Genomic DNA, 25,132 nt, shown 5'->3' on the forward strand with positions numbered 1-25,132 from the left:
TCCTTTCTTTTTGTGCTGAGCAGCGGGCGAGAGGCCTGGAGGAGGAGCGAGGCCGCTGGCTGCGCGGCCTGGCTGCCTTGGTGCTGCCCCTGCCCGGCCTTTCGCCCTCCCCAGCGGGAAACTTCCCCACCTCACCCCTCTGCAAGGGTGCCTGGCTTCTGGGGGAGCCTCCGGAGGGCCCTGGCTGGAGAGGGGGAAGCCCTGGTGGCGTCTCCGCACCAGGCCTGACGTTCCCAGCGCTTCCGTGCTGCTGCAGCTGCTGGGAATAATGGAGGTTGCTGTCTCTCTGTCTCCCTGCCTCACTGTTTACAATATGGCGACCTTCCTTTAAATTATATTTTTATTCTCAGCGCCATTTTGGCTGCATATATGACTTTCAAACCCTCGCAACACTCCCCACAGTATCTCAAACGTGAAAATACCTTCCCCGTGGAAATCCAGGCCTCCAGACTTTAACGTTGGCCGGGTTTATTCCTTTCCCTCCTTTTTTCCCTTCCTCTTTCCTGCTTGTCTCATCCGTGGGGGAGTCTGCCGTGAGCTGGGGGGCTGCCGGGTGCTCTTGCTGGGAGTTGTGTGGCTTTGTTGATGAAGGCAGAGCTTTCTGCATGCTGATCTGGCTGCCGGCTGGGAATCGAGGTGCGTGTGGAAGCGGTGGCAGAGCTCGAGGTGCTGGAGGCTGCAGCAGGATGGGCTCTTGCTGCCTTCCCTCACAGCTTCCCAAGCTCTCCCGGCACAAAGCGACACCACGCCAAAAGCGCCTCAACTTTCCGCCCCAAAGTTTTTCCTTTTTCTGCACCCGGAGCTTGGATGCATCCTGAAATCCCCCCTTTCAACAGTTGACACAGGCGGGCGGTTTGTGTTAAATTAGCACAGCCAGAGTGGATAATGGAGTGGAGGAGGGAGCGGGGCAAGTCAAACAGCTGGAGCTTGGGAGTACAGAGTATTCTTCCTTAGGGGAGATTTTTTAACCACATTCCTTTCTCTCTTTCATGCTTTGGAGCTTTGTTTGCCACCCTGTTACAGCTGTCTCCTCTGCGCCTTTTTTTTTTTCCCTCCCTCTGTTGTTTTTTTTTTTTTTTCCCCTTGCTTTTTTCTGATTTTCATTTGCTTGCTGGCTATTCTGCATTTCTATGCTAATTGAGGGTCTCAGAACACTTATTAAACTGGCTGCTGATAGCAGGGGAGCTGAGTGTGCGGTCACAGTTCTGTAGGGAGTTGTCCCGTTAGCAGCGTGTAGCCAGGCAAACCCGACAATGCTGTAGCATGCAGCCATGACATCATCCCTCCTACCCTGAGGAAGTGCTACTGGTGGTGGTAGTGCAGATCCTCTAATATTTACTAGCAGGATAGTAATTATCATTATTTTTCATCCAGTGTCTTTGATGAGCTTTAATTTAAGGGTGGTTTTTTCCTTCTGCCGGGCGTAGTTGCTTTCGGGTGCATCCTGAGCGTTCTCCTAGCGAGGCTGGAGCGATGGCTAAAAGTCACATTTTGGGATGGAAGAACTGTGCCTAAGGCTCAGAGTTAACTCTGAATCCTAGTTAAGTCTGACCATAAATGAGACCACTTTGTGCATGCCTAAATTTCATGGCTTAATTTGGTGATGTTTTTGTAGTTAGCGAGTGGGAAGCAACCAGATAAATGAGATACCTGTAAAGCTTTTGCTGTACCTGAGTTAGCTGCATTATAATTGTATAAGAACTTATATAAAAATATTATAGAAAAAATATATGGGTATCTTTGACTAGTCACTCTTGAGAACAGAAATGAAAGAGCAATTCTGAATATTCTCTTTCACCCCATTTGTTGCCTCTTCTGGGGTTTCTCAAGCGATCTCTTTGACAGCAGCCCAGACCCTGCTGTGGGAGGTGGCACAGTGTGGAAAGGCTTTGTCTGAAGGCCTCCAGCTTGGGCCTGGTTCTGCCTCCTTCCTCCTGAACCTTTGCTGGACCCTTGGCTATGGCCTTCAGGTGTCCTAGGTTGTCTCAAAGGGATGCTCAGGTTTTGTTTTCATGTGTCTTCCCATTACCTCCTACATTTTGCTGGAAGTAAACTTCCGTTCTGGGTATAAACTTAGGCATAAAGGCAGCACTTGCAACTTCCTTTCTGCCTCCTTTTTTTATTTAAAGAATAGTAGATGTAGTGCAAGGCTTGGTTTGAGTCACTTGAGTAGCCCTGCTGGAGCACTCTAACTGATTTGTGTCAACAGCTTACCTGTTCTCTGAATATTTATTGGGAGCTTTAGTACCAGGTTGAATTTATTATCAATATAGCATAACAAAAAAAGTAGCTTTTAATTGGTCCAGGGTTTGTGATCAGTTGATTACAGCTGTAATCAGCTCCCATACAGCTGTATATTATAAAACAAAAGGATTTTCAGAGGTATGATTGGCACAAGTCATGCAGTCAGCTGGAGACAAACCCAGCTCAGCTTCCCAGGACCTCATGTTGCTCCTTCTTGTTTAGAGAAGGTTCTTCTGTATCAAGTTGTTTAAGCCTGTAGTGAGGAAGCTGGCTTTGCTAGGTGTGTGACCCTCAAACTTCAGCAGTTTGCCTCAACTTCAGTTTAGCACTTAAACCCGTTGTTCTCTTTGGAAAACAGAGGGCACTTGGCCAAAATTCCCAAAACTTTCAGAGTCTGGTAGTGTTGCACATCTGAGGTGGTAAATAGCAAGTTTTGTTGGTATATTGTGGAACAACTGTTCTCCTGAATTAACGTGGGTGGAAGTGACTTCCCAATTCATCTGTTGGGGTGTCAGCTTTTCCCACAACTCCATTTTGGAGTCACTAGTTTAGTATAAAGCTGCTATGGGTGCTCTGAGAGGCCAGAGGATTCCAGCCTGGCTGCAGATAAACTGGCCCGGTGGGAGGGATACAGGAAAGTGTGAAATCCCTGCCAGATACTTAGTTTCAACATACTTGGATTAATGTCACGGTCAGGTGACTCTCTTCAGGTTTGAATTTACAGAGAGAGGTTTTTTGGGTCCTTAGTAATTCCTGAAAACAGGACGTGGGATTTTTAGCTCTGAAGTTGGTTCTCCTGTTTGCCCACAATCTGCTGCTTTGGGTAACAGTGCAGAGTGCACTTCCATCCTGATGTTCTGCCTTAGCCCAGGCCCCCAGGGACGATGCACACTACTTCTTTACATGATTGAAAACCAATTTTCCAGTGCTACTTCTATTCTTTCCCATTTATATCCTCCTCCTGGCAATGTGATTGTTAGAATTCCCTGTGTTTTCTTGAGCTTGTAGTAAACTTGATTCACATTGAAGCGGGGTTTGCAAAGTGACTGATGTTGCAAATTCATTACGAAGGATTAGAAAGATCCCCGGGAGAGGAAAAGTTTAGTTAACAAGCTGGGGGAGGGGAGTGACAACAGGAGGGAGAACCAACACAGAACAGTTTTGTGTTTGTTTTTTTTCTCTCTCTTTTTGTTTTTTTTTTTTTAAAGTCTCCCTGCCCAAGTTTCTGGTTGGAGGAGCCCAAAAGCACAAACCTCGCTGAATGCTGCGGTTCAAGTCCCTCTTGTAAAATCTCATGCCGCTGGCTGTGCAGCTCTGCTGGCATGGCAGAGTGACCTCAGTCCCTTAAAGCTGACCAGTTATGTAAATGACAGTGCCAGTTTTGTGGCCCTGCTCAGCAAAAAGGTTCCTCGTAGCTGGGCTTCCTCACTGCTGTGCTGGGAGAAGTGTGTCGTGTCCGTCCCGGGGCCTGCTACCTCCATCAAACTTTTTGCAACACCTCCTTGTGTTTATATTTGCAGTGTTTGGCTCATTTCCCCTCCGATTTGGCAGTCTTCACCCAAGTGCTGGTGTCGAAGAACAGGAGTGGCAGAGCTGCAAAGTGCAGCAGAGGAAGCTAAACTAGAGTTTTGGTATTTTCTATGAGTCACATTGTCTTAGTGCTTCGAACAAAGAATGGGAAAAAGTTGTGTTTGGCTGGTAGGACATCGATAACCCTCACCTTATTCAGTGTAGAATGCGCTGCTTTATCCTTGGCATTTGTTCTAGCTTTGGGTTTCTACATGAATATGCAGTCTGTGAGGGGAGGAAAACAATGGCCAGTCTATTGTCTCAGTTAATCCTTCCCTTAATGGTCATCTTGGGCTGCTGTGGGTGTTTCAGGTGAATCTTAGAATGGTCTGAGGCATCTCCTGCTGCAAGGAGTAGGGGATGTCCAGGAAGGTGCTGGAGAGGCAAACTTCCTACCTAAGAGTGGCTAGGTAATAGGGTTTCAGTAAATCGAATTACATCACAGCTTGAAAAAAGCTTGTAGTTTTAAGTGAAGGAAGTTTTTATTATGAGGCTGTTTGTTTGGGTTTTTTAACAGTAAATGACTGGCAAACCCCTACTTTATGTAATTGCATATTGAAGGTCAGAGTAAGCTGTTCTGTTCCCAACATTTAAATGTATCCATCTTAACCGATACTTTGTTAAAACAGTATTCGTTTAAGTATGTGCTTTTAAAAAAACCTAACTTTTGTTTTTATGTATCTCTGGCTCTGATATTTTGGGAGCCTTGGGGCCAGCCCAGGCTGGATCCTGAGGCAGGAGGAAGTGATTGCCCTGGCTGGGTTTCTGGCAGCGGAGGGTCACTGCGTGTGCGCCTGCAGATGTGGTAACATGATCAGTCTTGGCAGCTCTGCTCAGAAAAGTTGTACCAATGAGATTTTTTCACTCTCCTTATTTTGTCCTAAATCTCTCTGTGCAAAGGCAGATAAGGTCAGCCTAAATCTATGGACTTCAGCTGAGGGCTTCAGCAAATCATTCACAGTAAGAATTTGAGGGACTCGTGATTGGGTGACTTGCAAACCACCACTCTCACCTGTGTGTGTGGATGTTGCTCGTGTTAAACTGTGTGAGCAGATTTTGCACTGTGGGCAAGTATTGGGGATTGAGATGGAGCCGTGGGTCTCTGCTGCAGTTCCCAAAATCAGTGTCCAGTGGTAGGAGCATGGTTTAGGGATTCTGAAGTCGAATATTCCAATTTGAGGAGGGGGATGTTTAGCTACTTAATTTAGGCTTTGCCTTCAAGGCATGGCTGCTGCATGGACTGGTGGTACATCAAACACCCGCATTGTTCCAAGGCTGTTTAAAATGGCACAGTGGGAGACAGGGAACAAGGAGGATTCTCCCTGGTTTCGTACCTTGGCTTAGGAAAGTGCCAGTTTTATGTTGACCACAACTTGTGGAACTGAGAAATCCTTTTTTTTGTGCCGCTGTGAGGTCCATTTTTGAGTTGACTCCTTGGGAGCAGGAGGCTGCAGCGGTTTGCTTCGAGGTGGGGTTCACTGCTTTGTTCCTGCTGCTCCAGAGCTGGTCTTTCCTGGTATGTCAGCCTGCAGGCATGACTCATGGGAGCCTTTCACAACATGGAAAGGTCTTCCCAGAGGAATTCCAGCTCCTCCAGGCATTTGCAAAGGAAATTCTTAATTGGATTAGATTCATAATACTAATCTGCTAATGACTGTTTGTTATGGAGATCTTGGCACTATCTTGTAAATATATTCACCTTCCTTTAGCTCGCCTTATGTCTTTTTATCACATACAAGCTCAGTGTTGTTAAGATTGTACTGCCGCCAGCAGATCTGATAGTTGGGAATGGGGGACTACTGTGTTTATTACACAAGATCTTATAAAGCTCATAATTCTTTCCTCTCTCTCTCTCCATTTCACGGTGTTGTTTAGGTGGGGTGGTAAAAGGGAAGCAGTGGTAATTGGCATGTCTGACATCCGGCTGTACTTCTGTTACCACGGGTGTGAAGGACACCCCGGGTGGGGAGTGCCTTCGTGCAGTTGTCAGTGACAGAACTGTGTATTTTTAGTAAGAATCAGGACTAAACAGGAATTCCCCCCCACACCCCCCAAAAAGGGCCTTTTTGGGTTGTAGGTGCTGTTGTGGTGGTGTGAGGAACACCTGCAGGAGAGGAGAGCTCCTGTGTTTCCCTTTGTAAGACCGAGTCAATTTGAAATTTCAGTTGTAACATCGATACTGAAACAGTTTTTCAACACTAACATATATTTTTCCGTTTATTGACCCACACCAGTGGATGTTAAACTGCTTTTGTTGCTAGACTGACTCACTGGTACGTGTCAGGTTCTTGAGTTTTTCCTGTGCTCTGCAGCCTTTCTTAAACCTTGAGTCAGTGGCAAATAGCAGGAATCTGCTGTGGAGAAAGGGAGCAGCTACTTCCAGAGTAGGAAGGAGGTGTATCTCCCTGAAAGCAAGTGTGACAGTCTGAATATTTAGGAAGTGCTGTCTGTTGGAATATACATCATGTGAGAAGGATGTACCCGCTTTGTTTTTTTAAACCAGTCAGGAAGTTCTCTTGGACTTGTGAAAATGCAAATGTATCTGGGGATATAACCTGGCTTTGTTACAGGGGTGTGAAAGAAGTGAGTGTAAGCAAAAAGCATCTTGCAACGTCAGGCTACTGGCTAGACTTGTGATTTTTGTGACACAGATTGTCAGAGCTGGCTTTTCCTTCTTATAGTAATCGATTTGTGCTGTCTCCAGCTCCACTGCTCGTTAGATGTCTGCCCAGCTTCCTCGAAGGAACACTGCAGTATCCAGTAACTCTGTAAGCTGAGTAAAAATAGTGTTGTAGCTTCCCTTTAATAAAGGGGTTGACAGATACCAGTTGTAATGCAATCACATACCTTTTTAGGGTATGGAGTAAATGCTCCCTGTAGCCAAAAATGAAGGGGGGAAAGGAAAAAAAAAAAGGTTGCATAAATCATTCTTCCTGTTGGTGTATCAGATCTTGAGCACAAAAGGCAAAGAGCATCTCAGCCAGCTTGGGGGGAATCGAGTGCCTGAACCCAACTCTAACCCATTTCTGCTGACGTCTGCTCTGCACGATCACTGGAAGCAAACTAGATGGAGCTGGAGATTACCGACTTTGAACCCTGCAGAAAGCACTGGCCTGAGGATACAATTTAGCAGGCTGAAAACCCCATGCTGAATTTCTGGCAAGCACTAGTGATTGGTGTGAAACACCTGCCTGTACAGCCTCTGACTTTGGGCACGGCATCATGTGAACTTCCCAGTGATCTCTGTCTAGAATAGCAACAGGAGCAAGATATGAAGGTGATCTGGAAAAGGCAGAAAAGAATGTATGCCCTGCTCTAAGGATTTTTTGTTGGTTTTGGGTTTTTTTTTTTTGGTGGATATTTCTGTCTCTGCTCTTTTTTCTCTCTTCCCCAGCGTTCTTGGGAAAGCCTAGTCCACATGTAGATGTCAGAATTACACTTCACTTGTGCCTGTGTGAAGACAAATTCATGCTTTTGCTTTTATGGGTCTGCCCTTCATCCTCTTCTGATGTGCTGCTTTCCTTTTTTCCACCTTATTGCTGCTGTCCTTTCACCCGTCTCCTTTGAACACGTTCAGTATGGCTGGGGCTGAATGTGTTCACTTCTCAGAAACCTCTCAGACCTGTGTTTTGATTATTTTTTTTCCCACCAGAGATGTCTCTTCATTTATTGTTCTTTAAAGACAGAATTGGATGAAGTGATTCTCACCAGGGCTGTGTTGTTCCTCAGCCTCCTTTCTTTTCCCTGATGCTGCCCTATGTGTCATCCTGCTTTGAGAAGATGACTTCTAATCTGTTAAGAAGATGGTGCTATAAAGACCTGAACACTTAATAATGAACCTGGACATTGAATTCAGGCTATTGTTACTATTGTCTGCAGCACAGGCATGAGTGATGCCTGGGAAAGAAACAAGAGTCAGGATGTGCAAAATGTCTGAATTTCTGTGTCTGACCCACATTTTTCAAAGTCAACAATTCTTCTATCAACTTCCATGGTTTCTGCTTATAAATACAAAGCTGGATGGTTCCCTAGGCAAATATGTCTCAAATATCAGAGTTCATAACCAGTCAAACTAATTAAAAAATAATAATCAAAAACCTCACTGCCGTTCTGGTGGTACTATACACTCTTTATTTTTTATATATGTATGTGTTTACCTATGTGTGGAAATCTGGTATCTTAAAAAAACAATACTTCCTTTAATTTTTTGTCAGTTGGACATTAATGAGGGTAATAACAAACAGGTTGTCTAGGGAATGGTCTCTGTGGGCCAGGTTCTTTCTATAAATAGAAGTAACTAATTACATCAGGTGATCACATGTTTACATGCAGCTTATCCAGTTTATTGGGCCTTCCTGCTCATCAGGTTGGAGGCAAAAAAGTTCTGCCTTGGAGGATACTTCCCTGATTCTCCATAAACTTCAGGACTGCCTGTGCCCAAGGGCACAGGGAGAAGGTAGGACCCCAGTGAAGGCAATAGCCAGCAAAGCTGCTACTTACACCTTGCAGAGTTCAAGTCTTCATCCACTCGTGTAGACAGTGTAGTGTACCTTTATTTTTTCATTGGTTACATCTTATTCCTTGCTGTCTGCCCATATAATGGTGTTTTAATCCTGCTTCTGTTTTCTGTCTGTTGCTGAACCCTTATTTCCAGCTCTGGCCGTGCTGTTGGAAAGATGCACGCTAAGCACATGCAGCGTTCCAGATGATGGGATAATTGGTGACCTGTGAAACAGTCATTTTGGTTCCCTTCCTTGCATAGTGGCAGCCAAAATAATCATGTCCTGACCTGTTTGGTGGTGTCCAGGAGTCCTTGCTGGATCTTGCTAATTTAGAACTCGTGTCCATGCTCAAGACTTTCACTTCAGTGTAAACAAAGTTATGCTGCCTGCTGTCAAGCTTTTTTCTCAGGTTCCCTCCGGAGCTGTTGCACCACAGGTAGAAGTATAGTGGGTGATGCTCTGTAGTTAATGTGAATTGTGCTGCTGGCTTAAAATAAGTATAACTTATAAACAGTGGGAGCCTAATTGAGGCCAGAAAGTTGCTGAAACTGTTAGTTTTAATGTGATCAGGTCACGCTTAGAGGTCTGTAAAGAACAAAAATTATGCTGGGCTTATCTGAAGTTAGGTGGTCTCTGCAATGGGTGCTTGAGAAATCTTTGGCTTTTTCAGGAAGATTATTGTTGTACAGCTGAGTGCCACAATTTATCCATGCTAATGAGCAGAACTTGGAGACTTCACTGAATAATTTGAGGAACAACAGTGGAGGAGAGGAGGGAGCTGATAGTTTTCCTAATAACCACCTCTGAAGTAATTGAAATCTGACTTCTGTCTTCAGGAACTTTTTGTTGATTGCAAGAGCAAAAGAGGAAGGGAAGGGAGTTGCAGTGGGGAGGAACTTGCTGCAGGCTGCAGCTGTTGGCTTTTTTGTTGTGGTTTTATTCTGTCTAAGGTAGAGGCTCGGGGTTCCAGGTGTCCTCCTCCAGCCGGGTTTGGGAGCAGCTGTGAGCAGAAGCATGTAACTTGGGCACAGTAAAAATGTTCCAAAAAGCTGAATTTGTAAATGATGCAACTTTCCCTGTTTCTCAATGGGGCTCTTGTAATGCCCTGACAGTGAGGTTGGTTTCCTGGTTTGTTTTAGCTGCCATTGAGGCCCTGCTGTAGGAAGCCAGGGAGCCTTGTTCTTTATGAAGCTGGTAGAACAGCTGTAGCTCTATCCATCATAGGGATAAATAGGAGTCCCATAGAAGAGTTGAAAGCCTTCTTCCCTTATCTGGCAAACATATCTAGCATCCTTCATTATCATCCTGTCACTGGGCCTTGGTCAGTTAATCCTGAGAAGGAAAAAATGTGTTTGCCTACATTTTTTCATGGTGTTACTATTTTTCCTCCGCACAGGAAAAAAAAATATTTAAGTCCAATTGTTGAAAACAACTGACATGAAAGAGAAGTTATTGAAGAAAGCTTCACCAGGCACTGGTTTGTTTTCCTGCCACCATTATCCCAGCTGGTAGCTGGCTGTATCCTGGTGGGTCCAAAAGTAGTGTCAACGTGCCTTTGACGCAAGATGGCCAGGAATGCAGTGTGTAAATAACCTCAGGTCTGCTTATAACTGGTTCCTTTGAGAGCTACGACCCAGTTTGTATTGGAGAAGGTGCCATTCCTTGGAGCACTTGTTTACCTATTTATTGAGGTCAGCAAAGTGAGGAGTAATTACAGGATTTAGACTTGACAACAGGCTTCTGATGTATGAGAGCCCCAGAGTGTGAAATTGAAAAGCTAAGTGGCTTCATGCTATTGTTTGCTTGATAAAAACTCCTAATATGCACTTGAAGAGTTTTTTATTTTGTCATAGCCATTTAAGTTTTATTTAAAGGATAGAGCATTGCATTCTGACCATGGCAGAACAATGCTTGACAATGCATCTGATAGGAATTTCAGGAGATAGTTAACTTTCTGAGAAAAAGTCATGAGGCAGATATTATATGGCAAGTGACTTCATAGGCAGTGTAGTGGTTTTTGACTAGGCAGTGATAAATATCTCCTTTAATTTTCAGAGGCTTTGTATGAGTTAGTCTTCCAGGTGTCTTTAAGTCAGCCTTTGTTTTTCAGAGCTGTCTTTGTTTTAAATGCAGAAACACATTCTGCTGAGCAGGTTTGATTTGGGTCACACCAAAGCCCCCAGGTGAACAGCAGAGGCCACCACTCTTGTCTGTGATGACAGAAGGGGAAACTTTCTGAAATGAAGGGTTAGTGAAAATGTACTGAAAAGTGCAACTGACTGGTGTGTGGTTGAAAGGAGATGTGTTGTAACCGAAGATAAAGTGGGAGCTGTACAATTCCAGGTCCTGTTGGCAGCAAACACTGGCGGCTGGAGCTGTGCATGCTAATGAACCCATGAAAGATAGGGAGAAAAGGGCTCTGGTGCTCCTGCCAAAGTGCTAATTCTTACCTTGCTTATGAAGATCAAGTATCTTGCTCAGATTTAAAAATCCGTTCCTTTTATGCTTACAGTAAAAGGTTGAAGAATGTGGTCATACCTAGTCAATTAAAACAGCATTCTTTAGCGCTTCCCTGGCTTTCTGCTGAGACCCAGGCAGTGCTCTCTGCTTGCTGCGAGGCCAGCAGTGCAGGAGCAGCCTTCATCAGTCTTTGTTAGCATGGTGAGCTGCGTTGATGAACAGTTCATTAACCAGGAGAGGCAGAATCAGTCTTTTAATACACTTGCTATCGCAGCTAGGCCCTGCCAGTGAGCAGAAAACCTCAGGAGGCTTGTCTGAGCACTAAAACCTTTCTGCTGCTCTGAAACAAATCTTTCCCCCTCCTTCCACAGGCCTTTGGGTAGCAGTATTCATTAAAATTCTTCTTTAATAGTACGGTGTATGTAGGATTTCATGGTTCAAACCCAGCAAATGGCACAATAACATACACACTTGCAGAAGAAACCTGTTCTGACTCTTCCAGGCGTCTCTCGAGGTTCACCGTGGTATTAATTGTTTCATTGTAAAATGCGTAAGATTGAGGTAACAGTTAAAACAAATAACCGGAGGCATCTGGCAGCGTGTGGATCCCTGGCACGCCGCACGTCGGAATGGGGCAGACGTGTTCCCAGCAGTTCAGGCACGCTTGTCGGGAGCTTCAGAGGGTGAAATTTCACTAGGAACAAATCAAAGTCTGTGGTTTTTTTGCCCTGGGGTGTTGGGAGGGGAGAGGGGAATGGGCCACATGAATCCATACTTTCTGTAGAGGCAGATCTAAGAGCTCGTTTTCTAGCAAGAGTAAAACCTGAGCTGTTGCAGGATGCACCTTAGGATTCAGCATGGATTTATGCTGCAGCAAGCGCACGGGGATCATTTGTTACTCTCCTCCTTCCACCCTCCCTTCCCTGCTTCTGTTAGCAAAAGATTAGTTTGGGGCAGGGGAGCTACTGCTTCATCCAAGCATTTGAGGTGAAGCAGCCAGTAGTGGAGGCTTTGGTGCTCTCATCTAGAGCCTGATCTCTTGTTCATCCAAGCCCTCCAGGAAATGAGAAACATAAGCTGCAGGTATGTCAGTGCATATATGCAGAGCGCTGCGTTTCTGGAGCGCCTGGAACACGGAGGCCTCTGAAACCCTGCACTCCTCCTCAAAATGGCTGCCAGATGTGTTGGCTCTACTGAATTCCCCAGAGCCTGACACCAGAAATGCTGAGGTTATTACCAGCTTGGTTCTTGCTGTGCTCTTCCTTCAGTCTTCCAGGCACAGTGTTGCAAGAGGGAGTGTGACCCCGGGTGGCTGCAGTACCTGCAGAGGCAGTGCTGGCACAGGGCGAGCTCGGGGCAAGGCTCGCCGGGACTCTGTTTAAACAAAGGAAGTGTGTTTGTTTTCACAGTCCAGGCTTGGGAGCCTGGGCTGGGATCCTGTGCCATTTCCCTGTGCTAGGAGCAAGATTCTTGAGGAAGGCAGCTTCTCCTTTTGCTGCAAAGCACAGCTCTTTCCAGCCAGCAAGTATGCATCTTATCCTCCCTGGCTTGTCAGGGCTGGAGATTGGAAAGCTTAACTCAGATTTGGTTTGGTATTTGTAGGTGCAATAAACAGTATAGAGACTCCTGCCATGAACCAACGTCTAGCTTCCCGTGCTTGTGTGGGTTTCTTGGGCCAGTCTTACAAGCTACTGTACTTGATCCCCTTGTAACCCAGTCAGTCCCAGTGGATCCTTGAAATCTGTTTCCCAGTCAGTGGGAAATGGAGTTTCCCGATCCTGTGGTAGTGCATCTGTGTGTTCAGCACAAGAGAGCAGACTTGCTGAAAGCTGCCTCTAGCAAAAGTCAGGAGAACTTTTAAAAGTATTATCTTAAGCCACACTGCATGGTAAATGGCTGGGTTTTGCCAGCAGGTACATTTTCCCTGCCGCAGTCAGCAGTTTGCTCAAATAACAAATCTTAATGATAAAGAGGTGTTGGAAAGTACTTGAGTTAGTAGTAGGATCTGTAAGGGAAGTGTATCATCTAACATATGCTGCTCTGCCTTTTACTGAGGAAAAGTGTTTCTCAAAATAGTCCTCCTTACTCTTTAGTCTAATTTGCTTTGGTTTATTTCTAGCATCAAAATGAGAATGTCATTTCACTGTGATACAGCTTTTATAGTAAGTGCAGATCCATGTGAGTAGGATGTATCCTGTGCTTCGTAGCCAAGGCAAGCTGGATATGGTGACACTTTTAAGAGTATTTGGGTTGTCTTAAGATAGAAGGTGGTTTCTACCATTAAGTGTGCCCAGGGATGGAGTACATGGGAGGTGGTGGGTAGACCTCACGGCAGCTCGTTCAGTTGGACTCACTGCAAATCCAAGGATGTATGACTGTGCTTGCTGCACGGGAATCTGTGTGGTCTCACATGGAGTAATCAAGTTATTTAAGGAGGTGTGGTGTTGAGGGGGGAGGTGTGTGTGTGGCACACCAGTGAATCTTCCATTTATCTTTGCCGTTCAAGTCTGAGAGTGCTCTGAAACCGTGGAGCTGAGATGGGTGTCATGGAAGACTGGCTTCTTGGAGGTGTCTGGCTAAGTGGATGTATGGGAGAGCAAATCCAGGGAGCTTCACCATAAATTAAAGGAAGTGCCTGGGAGTGGAACCGCAGAGCTGCCCTGACTCTGGCTGTGTACGTGAGAAGAGTTCCAGAAATGACAGTAAATAACAGTAAAGCTTTGCTTTGTGCTTCTCTTGTAGCAACCCTCCGCTCAGCGAGGAGATGCTGCCTCCGGGGGAGTGGATGTGCCACCGCTGCACCGTGCGCCGCAAGGTAAAGCCTCAGAACAGACACCATCCCTGCCCTTCCACCTGGCCCTCTGAAACCTGAATCCTGTGGTTTATACCTCCCTCTCCCTTCGTGTGTACTTAGACAACCAGAGCTGCTTCTTTGTGCTCATGTTTGCAAAGGGTTTTGTTAGGAAAGGGCTTAAAGAAACCTAAGGGGTCTTGGCGAGAACCTTAGGATATTTTAACCTCACTACTAAGAGGTAAAACTGAAGTGCCTGATACCTTCTTGTCAATCTGTGCCTTTTAAACTGTTTTTCTTCCCCCCATTTCTGGAAAGGAGGGAGAGCTGAGGCACAGAGGAAATGGGAATGGCTCCTGTGCTCAAGGAGGTGAGCTGTCTGCAGGCAGAATGGGAGTCACATTAATACAGCTTTGCCATCAGGGCTCTGATTCTATTTAATATGTGTTTTTTAGAAGAGTGACTTCACAGCAGTTATACATCAGCAGAGGGTGAAATCACAGTGAGTTATGATTTCCTGGGCTGTTGAACAGGATGGGAAGGAGATGATTGGGCAATATTGTAGCTTGTCTTTTTTTTTTTTTGCCTTGATGCTCTTTCTCCAGGAAGCTGTCTTGCACAATGTAAACATCTTATTGCTGTGACCACATAGGGCTGCGTAGCAGAGGGTTTAGAAACTGCACCAAGCTATCTAGCAACTGTTCCCTTGAAGTGACACCCAAAACAGATTGGAAGAAAACTGTGTGCTCAGCCTTTTGTTCCTGAAGTGATTGCCTTGTTATGTTTCCAGGGTGCTGCACAGCCATCTGCCAACAATAGAAAGGAAGGTCACAAATCGAAAAACAAATAATAAAGTAAAAAGAAAGAGAAAAGGAGAAAATCCCCAACTTTTCTATATTAAAAATTGCCTGAAAACACTTTGCTCCCTTTGCAGACCATGTTAGTGATGGAGTAGATTGGTTCCTCCATATGGGTGATGCTGTCAAGCACTGGAACAGTGCACAGTTGCCCATCCCAGGCCATGCAGCATCTCCTCCTGTTGCAAAATGGATCTTGTGATGATGGCAATCTATAGTTTTCCTCTGCTGCACCTTGTTCAAGACTCCTGATAGCAGATAGGAGATAGCAGAGTGTTGTTTGGATGTTGTGCTTGTATTCTCAAGCTCACCTTCTCAACCCCTGATGGGTTTGTATGCAGTGCCAGGGTTAGTAAAGTGCATCAACAGTGAACAGTTTGCTACGGAGTTTCTCAGTGTTGGTAGCAAAGTAAACAGTGTGTGATTTTTCAAATGTTTAGGACTAGATGCTGTGAAATGTTGTCCTGATCTGGACTCAAGTATAGCTACCCTGAAAGGAGAGACACATGGTAATGTTCTTCCCCACGCTTGGTTCTCTTCAGCTGTTCTGTCACCTGTACCTTAGCTGCCATCAGACTGTTCTTGATCAAGGCTCTAATGACTGCAAGGGGGAAGTTGTAGTGCGTGGCTCAAGCGTTTTCAGATGCTGTTTGTCTTCAATCACATATTTGTCAAGGTTGATGTGCTTTGTTTGTGGCCTCCATGATAAGCCTGCCTATTCATGTCGTGCAGAAGCGAGAACAGAAGAAAGAGCTGGGGCAGGTAAATGGATTGGTGGACAAATCTGGGAAAAGGACCACCTCCCCCACCAGTGACGCAGACCTGTTGGACAGGTCTAGCAGCAGCATCAGGGCTAATGCGCATGCCAGGATCTTGGAAAGGAGAGCGAGCCGGCCTGGCACTCCCACATCCAATGCCAGCACCGAGACCCCCACCTCAGAACAGAATGATGTCGATGAGGACATAATTGACGTGGATGATGACTCTGCCATTGCAGAAATGGACTGTGGGCAGCCCCAGCTGAAGCGACCCTTTGAGCTTCTTATTGCTGCTGCCATGGAAAGGAACCCAACGCAGTTCCAGCTGCCGAATGAACTGACCTGCACCACAGCACTTCCAGGTGAGCGGGGCCTTGTCTGCCGATAGTGAAGATGTCTGCAGCTGCATCCTGCTGCCATCTTTCTTCTTTTCCCTCCTGACTCTGTGACAGTTGTGGCTCCAGTGGTGCTTGCTGGTGAAAGCAGAGGTACCTGGCTCTCCTCCAGCTGCCTAGCAGCAGGTGCCTTTCAAATCTGTGGAGACACTGCAACTACACACCATGTCCATCAGAACTTGTGATAGATGCTTGTTCATCTCACCTTGGACTAGATCATCAATATGAAAAAGAATCAGTTGTCAAAATACTTGATTTTTGATTTATGATGCAATAATAGTGTAACAAAGTAGTGACTAAATGTATAGGGTGTCACTGAAATTACTAAGTGTGAAATATATCTGCCTTTAAAGACAGTCTCTGTCACTTAAGGCTAGATTTAGTGGTTGATAGAGGTTCTTTAAGCAGCAATCTTTGACTTTTCAGAGATGATTATATGTATCTACCAGAAGGCAAACCTCTGCTATGTTGATAACACAAAGCTTTTAAAAATTTCCTTTTCAGGTACTAGTAAGAGGAGAAGAAAGGAAGAAACCACAGGAAAGAATGTCAAGAAAGCACAACACGAGTTAGACCACAATGGTTTGGTTCCCTTGCCGGTGAAGGTCTGCTTCACGTGCAACAGGTACTTGTTCTTTCAGGAAGCCTTTCAGTGTAACTGCAGTCTTCACAGGAGCAAAGCTCTTGCTGAAAAAAGTAGATTACCTGTTTCCTTTTCCATTCTCCTTCATTACTTACAATCCTCTAAACAATTGGGAGAATATTAATCTTTGCTAAATAACAGGTGTTCACCACAGCATGTGTAGGTCCAGCTGTAAAGGGTTCTGAAATGTAGCCTGAAGATTGACAAGATTGAGCCATCTTGTCTTCAGTGTTTTTCTGCAAAGAAATATTCTGAAGTGATGGTGGTTTGGTAAATGGCAATGTTTGTTTATGGTTTGTGAAGGAAGTGTGTGAGGAGGTGACCTTTAGGAAATAGAAACCTACTGAGAGATTTATAAGCCCAGGGCAAATAGGAATATTGTGCTGAAATTGTAAATCTGAAAACCAGTACAAAATACTGATGGGTTTTGTAATGCTGCATAAAAAAATGCATAGATCAATCCCAATTCAAAATGTCAGTGGAAATGAAACCTTTATTTCAGAAACCCAGTCAGAGTGAATTTCTCGAAGTGGAATGGGGATTCAGGTGGGCTTTTGTGGAGAACAACTGATTACTTTGTCATAGAGCAAAGGCTTTTTTAAAGCCTGGGAATTCAGATGTAGTTGTTTTCCTGGAGTTTGAGACTTGTTCTGAGAACATCTTGTTGATGTACACATCCCAGCATCACACATGATTCCTCTAAGGAAACTTGTAATTACCTAAATCTGAGATTTCCTTTTGATCTCTGAATTTTGCTTCAAATAAAGGCTTTTGCCTCGAGTGGATCTTAAAGAAGGTCTATACAGATCAAATTACAAATCAGAAATCCTACTTTTTTGGTGCAAACAACAGCGTAGAGGATAAACTGAAGTGGTCAGCCAAGCTTGCCTGAATGTTCTATTTATACTCTGTACAGGGAATAAGATTTGGCTCTCTCTTCTCAGGAGTTGCAGAGTGGCACCTCTAATCCAGTGTGATTATTGCCCACTCCTGTTCCACATGGATTGTCTGGAGCCACCGCTTACTGCCATGCCTCTGGGTAGATGGATGTGCCCAAATCACATAGAACACGTGGTGGTAAGCAGGACTAAGATTGCAGTATGGTAACCGGATGCTGGAGTGGAACCTGGCAGGTCCATTAAAGGACAAAGCACAACAAATGTAAAACAGCTTCTGAGCCCTTATTGCTCCCTGTAACGCTTGTAAAGCTCCTGCTGCAAGCAACGCACTCTCCAAAGGAATATGATGCTGCTCTCTGCAATAAGATATAAAGATGGGGGAACTCCTTCCTGTAACTGAAGCTGACAGCTCAGATTGTGGCTCACTGACAGCTTGTCTAGTTTTTGACTGGACTCTTTAAGATCTAGATGAGCTTCCAGAACTGGGATACAAAGCAGCACAGTGCTACAAATAGGGGAAGTAATTCTTTGCATGCTTAACCCAAAAAAGTTTCATTCCAAGAGGGAGTTTTCATTTTTGGAAAAGCAGTGTACTTGAGACTTAAATACTCAGGAAACAGGGGGCTGAAACAAAGAGCTTTTTCGCAGACAAACTGCTTCTGAGAGCATTGATACTGCTTAGTCGGCCTCTAAATGCTTTTGTATTCATCTCCAGCAATGTGCCCTTTAACAGAAATGGTTAGTGCTGCAGGAAACAAATAGTCTAAAGCTGAGCTGATGCTGTACTGCCAGTGCTACGAGGCATTATGAAAGTCTTAGGGTGCCTTAGAGTGACCTGCAGATCCCTAACTCCTGTGGCATTATCTGATCACCCAGCTGAACCAGAAGAACTTGACCCTGAGTAATCGGTGCCGAGTATTTGACCGGTTCCAGGACACCATATCTCAGCACGTTGTCAAAGTGGATTTCTTAAACCGAATCCATAAGAAACACCCTCCGAATCGCAGAGTTCTTCAGTCAGTGAAGAGGAAAGGTCTGAAGGTATGTGTAACGAGTAGTGGTGGCTGAAAACCCCTGCGTATGTGTTTTAGTTTGGAAGGGAAACCAGCGTACTCCTTGGGGCAGGAGGAAGAAGACAGAGTCTGAATGATTGTGTTGGTGAGAGGTCTGGGAGTCAGCACTCACTACCTGTAGGATTTAAGAAGATCTCTTTCCTTCAACTATAAGGCTCAATTATTACAAGTAAGCACTTAAATCTAGCACAAGCATAGAAGGGACAACACAGAACTTCCTGAAGGTGGCTCTACAGTCAGATTTGAGGCTGTGTCTGTTGCCAGGATGCCTGACAACTGCCATACAGACTTCCCTTGGCTGTTTTTTTATGATTTCTCTTATGCTGTAGCCACCATGTTGTACCAAAGTCGTGCCTGACCTAAGGGAATGAAACCTATTAATTTCAGGATGGCTGCATCAATATAAAGTACTCAGTCCTTGATACTTCCAATGTATCTGCAGGGTTCCTTTGGGTGAGAAAGCAGCAAATGCAAAGTTTAGTGCTGATCAAGCACTTGGTTTAACTAGTCATTCTTGAGTAATTGTTCTCATGTGTGATCTTCTTTCTCCACAATGTAGGTTCCTGATGCTATAAAGTCCCAATACCGGCTTCCACCCCCGTTACTCGCGCCTGCAGCAATTAGAGATGGCGAGCTGATCTGTAACGGGATCCCTGAGGAACCCTTGCAGAAGCACCTTTTGAACACTGAGCACTTAGCCAGCCAGACAGAACAACAGGAGGTAAATTAAGTCAAATGCTTGGACTCTGTGTGTGTAGTTGCTTTGGTACAAAGATCCCCTTCCACTTCAGTCATGATGGAGCAGTTGTCTAGGAAACCAATCTCAAGCTTGTATGTGAAGGTGATAGCTTGTCTTGTCTCTGACACCTTTGTGCATTAAAACTTCACTTTGACTTTCCAGGTGAGATGTAGAATTCCTCATTTGACACTTCAGGGAAGTGGTGCAATAGTCCTCTGGCCTTAAGAGTGGAGTCGAGGGCCTTCTGTCTAGACGTCATCTTTATTTCGTGGCTGAGGGGAAATACTTTGCACTTTGATTATGTAAGGCTGCTCTCTGACACGTTTATTTATAAGTTAATGTCCCATTTCTGGGTCGCTTTTTATTGCGGATGGAATTGGGCATGTAAATCAAGGTCAAATGAGTGTTTAAATCTTGTATGAGACTTCTGGCCAGATTCCACAGTGTAAGGGCATGTTAAGTTGCTGTCAGTGGAGATATCAAGTCCTTCTTTTAGCACAGACAAGCTTCTTTTATGTGGCAGGTGCACATCCACCATGGTAAAATTTAAGAGTAAATATTTTGGTCTTCCTCCACTTTGTGTAAAAGGAAAGTGCTCTCCACCCCAGCTTTCTACTCTTACTACTGTACCTGAGGTAGAGCAGCATTTCTTTCCAACATGCTATAGAGTAGGTTGGAGGGCTATGTTTGGCTAGAAGCCCAAATTAGTGAAAGATGTGTTTGTAACCTGAGGCTGAAGAGTTACAGCATTTAACAAGTGAAAAGAAGGAGGAGTTTGGAAGTGAGGAAATGCTGCCTTCTCCCTCCCTTAATCTCAGCCTCTCTGTGTCCTACCTCCAGCATGGAGATAAACAGTAGATAATTTTGGTTGCAAAATTATCTGGACAAAATTTTTTCCTAATTGTAGATGAGCTCCAGAGCAGATGCTGTAGTTCCACACTGCATCTGAGCGTCAGCAGCTGGATTTCCTCAAGCTGGGTGAACGATGGAGCAACTGTAGAGGTTTGGAGTGCTGCTGCCTCCAGAGCTAACCTGCACTTTTTTCTTCCTTCCAGTGGCTCTGTAGTGTTGTTGCGCTCCAGTGCAGCATATTGAAACATTTATCTGCTAAGCAGATGACTTCGCTTTGGGACTCTGAACAAACAGAGAAGGCTGATATTAAGCCTGTTATTGTGGCAGATGGCTCACTCGCCAACCCTTACCAGGCAGCTGACAAGGCACCCACACCTTCCCTCTATTCCATGTCATCCTGCACCTCAGGGATTACCACCCAGAATTCCTTGAGCTCCTCGCAATCCCAGCAGACTTTGTCACAGGAAGATGTTAACTGCAGCTCTTGTATAGATAAATCCAAGAAGGCCTCTTCTTGCGGGACTTCGAACGGGCCGACAGCCTCTGACGTTAAAGTGAACGGGCCTCATTTCTATGGCGTTTCATCCGAATCCTCAGCACAGTTGACTGACTCCCAGCGGCTCACGGGCTCTGGGAACACAATACCTGTTTTGTCTCATCGGCAAACGTGGCCTCGGCCCCTCACGCCCCCAGCGAGTTGCGGACTTCTGAATCACACCATTGGAACCATTGTCAAAACAGAGAACGTAGCAGGACCCGTTTCTTGTGCACAAAGGGGATCTGCGCCGGTCACGAGTTTGCCTACGTCCATCTCGAGCTCCTGTGCCAGCCTGGAGACCACCAGCACTTTGCAAAGGAAGAATGTGCAGACGCAGATCGGGCCGCCGCTGACGGCAGAGCTGCGGGCCGGGGGCTCCCCGCTCAGCGCCACCCGGGCTCTCACCCCTCCCCAGGCTGCAGGAGATGGCATCTCAGCTGTTGGGTCCACTAACAGATTCTGTTCACCAGCACCACCTTCAGGTACGTGCTGAGCCACTGGCCTTGGCCCCTGGGGCTGAGAAAAGCTCAGGCTAAACCTCCTTTGAAATCTCAAGGCCGTAGCAGTGTGCCCTCGTTTGACTGGGAATTGGGCTTTCTGTGGAGAGCCAACAGAAGTTTCTCAGGTCTCCTCTGTCTTAGGTCTCTTTATAGGAGCCATGGGATGTATTTTTGCTGGCTGCCTATACTTGAGGGGAGAACTCTGTCCTGACAAGCAGGATAGTAGGTCAGTTGAATTCTTGAAAGCAACAGTAGCTTTATATCACTTGGCTGCTGCCTCGCTGTTTCAACAGCTGCTGCTTTAAAGCCCCAGCGCTGCTGTAAAACCACTGGTTTGTTTCAAATGGCCATTTGGATTGCAAGGTAGTCAGTCCTTCTCACAAGAGCAGCTCTCTGGGATCTAATCCAGAGTAACTGTTCAGGTTGTGTCCCCTTCTGCAGGTGTTGTTGGAGTCTTCATGTGTGCAGCCTTGATATTGGAGAAGTGTGGGCTTGGGAAGCTGTAGTCTAGTTAGGGTTTGTTGGTGTGACACAGGGTAGTTATGGACTTGGATATGCCAGGGATCCTGAGTTGTACCCAAAAAACTTGGTAAATTATAGCAAGGTATATAATAAAGTGTATATAACCATTTTTAGTATAGAAACGTAAAGTCAAAGATGTTAATAGATGCTGGAGTAACTGCCCACAGCTCAAATTTCGCTAGAATAAACATTCACATATGGCATTCTCTTCATTTTCCCTCTCCCCACGCCAGCTCAAGACTCAAACCAGCAAAGCCTTTGTGCAGGTTGGGTGTGAGCAGTCACTGAAAAGCACATGACAGAGCAGTGTGTCACTTCTGATGCAGTTCCAACCTGCTCAGTGTCAGGCTTGTGTGGAGTGGCTCAGGTCTGGTGGTTGTAAAGCAACAGAGCAACATATTTTTATAATCCTTTCTAAAATTCCTCAATGAGTAACTTCTAAGCTTTGCCTCGCCTTTGGAAGCAGTCCCCAGGGTACTTGGCCTCCTCCTGAATAAACTTGGTTACTCTGAGGCTGCTGAAGTGACCATGCCCTGCTTAGAAATGCAAGGCTGGGAGAAGTTCTGGTAGAGGAAATGAGACAGTATTATAGAAAACTTCTTGCTTGTGGTTTGAAGAGCGCTGCGAGCCCTACATAATTTTGCAGTTACTTAAGATGTTAAATAATTGCATCTGGTGCAAAGCTTGTGTTCTACAAAATCATTACTTGCTGCACTGTCTCTTGGGAAAGGTGTAAACATTTTAAATTTTCCATCTAACAGGATGGATTATATATTTATAACAAAAATTGTGGTGTGGAGATTTTGCTGCCGAGTACAGAAATGCAAATTGCTCCTGACTTTTTTTGCCATAAATTTCAGTAGTTATAAACAAACCAGCTCAAGAAGATCTGGTATTGACAACACATAACAGGGGTTTTGTTTCCTGGCATTTGCCACTGCCTCTTTCAGCTGCACGGTCACTTCCAAAGCAGGAGGATTTTATTTTGTAAATAATAGAATCTGCTTATGGCTGTCACATTCCTTCTGGACAATGATGTGCACCCCAGACTTTATAACAGTGTAGAAATAAAACCAGGGCAGTTGTGCTTTTTATTCATGTTAAAACCTAGACAAGCTACTTGGCAAATGTCTCTTAGGTTTAATAAATTCTTCAAGCTCCTGGGGAGTTGGTGCTCATCTTTCCAGTGTCACCACAGGGAGCAGGAGATTAAATGTATAGGTCAAGAATTCCTCCAGCAGCTGGAGGCGAGGCAGAAGCCACGTTTGGCTCTGTGTTGGAGGCACACAGAAGCCTTTCTGTGAGCAAAAGAAAGCTCCTGGCCTCTAGTTCAGGCCTTTTTCAAAGCATGACTATGAGCAAAATGAGTCATTTTGGAGCAGCTTGGCAGCCAAGGGCAGCCCGAGGGCTGGGTGCATGTCTGGTGAACGTCACAGTGACATCTCTTCTCTCCATCACCTCTCTCTGTAGATGGTAAGGTCAGTCCCAGCACCTTATCCATAGGAAGCGCTTTAACTCTACCCTCATCACTCACTTCAAACTCTGCAGCTATGTTGGACTTCACTGGTTCCCTGAAAGCATTTATGGACGGGGGTGAGTATTTAATTCATCAGCAGTCTCTGCTAGCCCTGTGTGTTTGCTTCCCTAAAGCATTCCATCTCTGCTTGAGGGAAAGTTCCAGAGATAAAGAAGGGTTGTAGTCAGGTGAGGGAGGGGCTGGGTGTACATTACCTTAAATATGTCACATGCTTCCCTGCTCCTAGTGTTGCCAAGGCAGCAAGGCCAATGAAGTGTTTCTGCCTGAAGCTTTTCTGGGGAAGAATCACAACTGGGCTGCTTTCCAGGTGGAATTCACATGCAGAAACCTGCAGCCCTGCCATGTTGTGGTGCTAGCTGCAATCCAGAGCTGCTCCTGGCAGATGTGAAGTCCAGCAGCAATAGATCTTGTAGTAGAGCAGTCACCTAAGTGGTGATGCTCCACTGGGTCTGTTAATTTTATAATTTATTTCTGCTTCTGTCAGTCTCCTAGACTGGCCTGGTTTTTATTTCCTTTTGTTGTATTTGGCAAGAGATGGCAAATGTTAGCAGAGTGCCTCAGGAGGAGGTTGCTGAGCCTGCAGCAGCTTCAAAGGGGGTTACAGGTCTCTGTGATGCAGGGCTGGACTTTCTAACCAGGTAGCAGAGCTTCAGAGGAAGGACCCAACATACTGTCCAAAGGGTGCAATGGCCATCTCTACTGACCTGTTGATTCTGGCCCAAAACAGCAGATTTTCAGCTTTTATCAACCCTAGTTGCCCCAAACCTCTGCTTGCTGCCTCACCTGGAGCACTCCAGCTGCAGCTGGCACTGTCCTCACACTCTTCTCACAGGAGATGATGTGAAATAATAGCTCACCTAAGTGTAGGAGTCTTGATATTGCAGAATTGGTCAAGTCTTAGCTGTTGAAGCAAACAGCAGGTTTGTAAGTGGGACAGCTAAGTCCACTACAGCTGAGATTGCACTCTTTCCCTCAATAACTTACTAATTGCTTTTTGTTTATTAACAGAGATTGAGATAAATATGCTGGATGAGCAGCTGATCAAGTTTCTGGCCTTGCAGAGAATACATCAGCTCTTTCCTCCCAAAGCTCAGTCTCTAGCAAGCAGTGTCAATTCCCATCAGCAGTCTCCTGTGGGAAACCACATTGAAGGTAAGAGCAGCCCTAGAATAGCTGGGTTATGTTGAGCCATAGATTTGCCACTGTCCATTCCTTGAAGGAGATTTCCCTCTTCTTCTGGTATCTGATGCTGCCTTTAGCTTTCCTTTCTTCTCATCCCTGCTCTGGATATCCACTGACCAGAAACTCCATCAGGATCCTCTACTTAATTATTTACAAATTTGAGCAGTGTGAATACTTCTAGTACCTTCAGATTTTCTGCTGGAAATGTGTGGGGAAGTTGTGTTTTATTCATCTTAGAATTAGCAAGAGATGGGAAGGTTCATCTCAGGTGCTTGGTGGCTTTTCTTTACACTTTTGCCTTTGAGATGGGCAAGAGAAATCTGTGAATTCCCACTCTCTCTTTCTGGAGAGATACAAGCACAAGAACAGGAGGAACTGGAGCACAGAATATATGTGTGACATTGTCATTGCCTGTTCAGAATGTCACTGTCAAGCTGAAACCACTACATATGACTAATGCCAGTAATGGAAAGCAACTGGAATTTCTCTTGGAAATCTCCAGATTCCCGAGTTTGGCTTTGTTTATTACCACTAGTATCACCTAAAGCTGCAGGGTGAACATGGCTTGGTGTTCCTCTGCATACAGCCAGTCAGTTTAATCTGCTTTCAAGCACTAACTGGAGAGCCTTGCTGTGGAAGCAGTTCTCTGCTCCCCCTCTGCTAGGCCTGGGGGTAAATATCCCAGATAAGATCTTTGGAAGTCAGTCAGTAATCTTTTTCTGAAGCTCTGTGCTTGCCTGCTTTAGCATCACAGCATTCCCTAAATGCTTTGTCAGTCTTCTTGTGATGGCTGCTGCAGGACACAGCAGCAGGCTGTGGTATGAGCTGCCTTCCTGGTCTGGAATTCTTCAGCAGCCTGCCTTTCTCAAGGCAGATTGGTGCTGTCTGAACCCATCACCCTTTTTGGGCAGGAATGATGCATCCAACTGGCTGCTTAGCATTGCTGGTGAAATGTTAGATCCAAAGCCTTTAGTGAGCCTTGCAGAGCCAGGCAGCTGAAAGGATTCATGCAGGGCAGCCAGGCAGAGGTGGAACTTGTGATGCCACTTGGTGTGGCCACTATTCTTGCTG

General features: G+C 45.4%; 1 protein-coding gene across 1 annotated transcript in view; it reads left to right on the forward strand.

The window, feature by feature from the left end:
• The window catches only part of PHF12 (PHD finger protein 12), a 31,472-nt gene that overhangs the window by 1,021 nt on the left and 5,319 nt on the right, over positions 1-25,132 (forward strand). Inside the window, exons 3-11 of the mRNA XM_084218935.1 lie at positions 13,518-13,590; positions 15,156-15,543; positions 16,081-16,201; positions 17,164-17,296; positions 17,995-18,159; positions 18,751-18,912; positions 19,986-20,802; positions 22,813-22,935; positions 23,888-24,031. Of these exons, the coding sequence (XP_084075061.1) occupies positions 13,518-13,590; positions 15,156-15,543; positions 16,081-16,201; positions 17,164-17,296; positions 17,995-18,159; positions 18,751-18,912; positions 19,986-20,802; positions 22,813-22,935; positions 23,888-24,031 (2,126 nt within the window). The remainder of the gene's footprint in view (positions 1-13,517; positions 13,591-15,155; positions 15,544-16,080; positions 16,202-17,163; positions 17,297-17,994; positions 18,160-18,750; positions 18,913-19,985; positions 20,803-22,812; positions 22,936-23,887; positions 24,032-25,132) is intronic.

This window comes from Fringilla coelebs (assembly GCF_963513975.1).
Source record: "Fringilla coelebs genome assembly, chromosome: 20".
Lineage (NCBI taxonomy): Eukaryota > Metazoa > Chordata > Aves > Passeriformes > Fringillidae > Fringilla > Fringilla coelebs.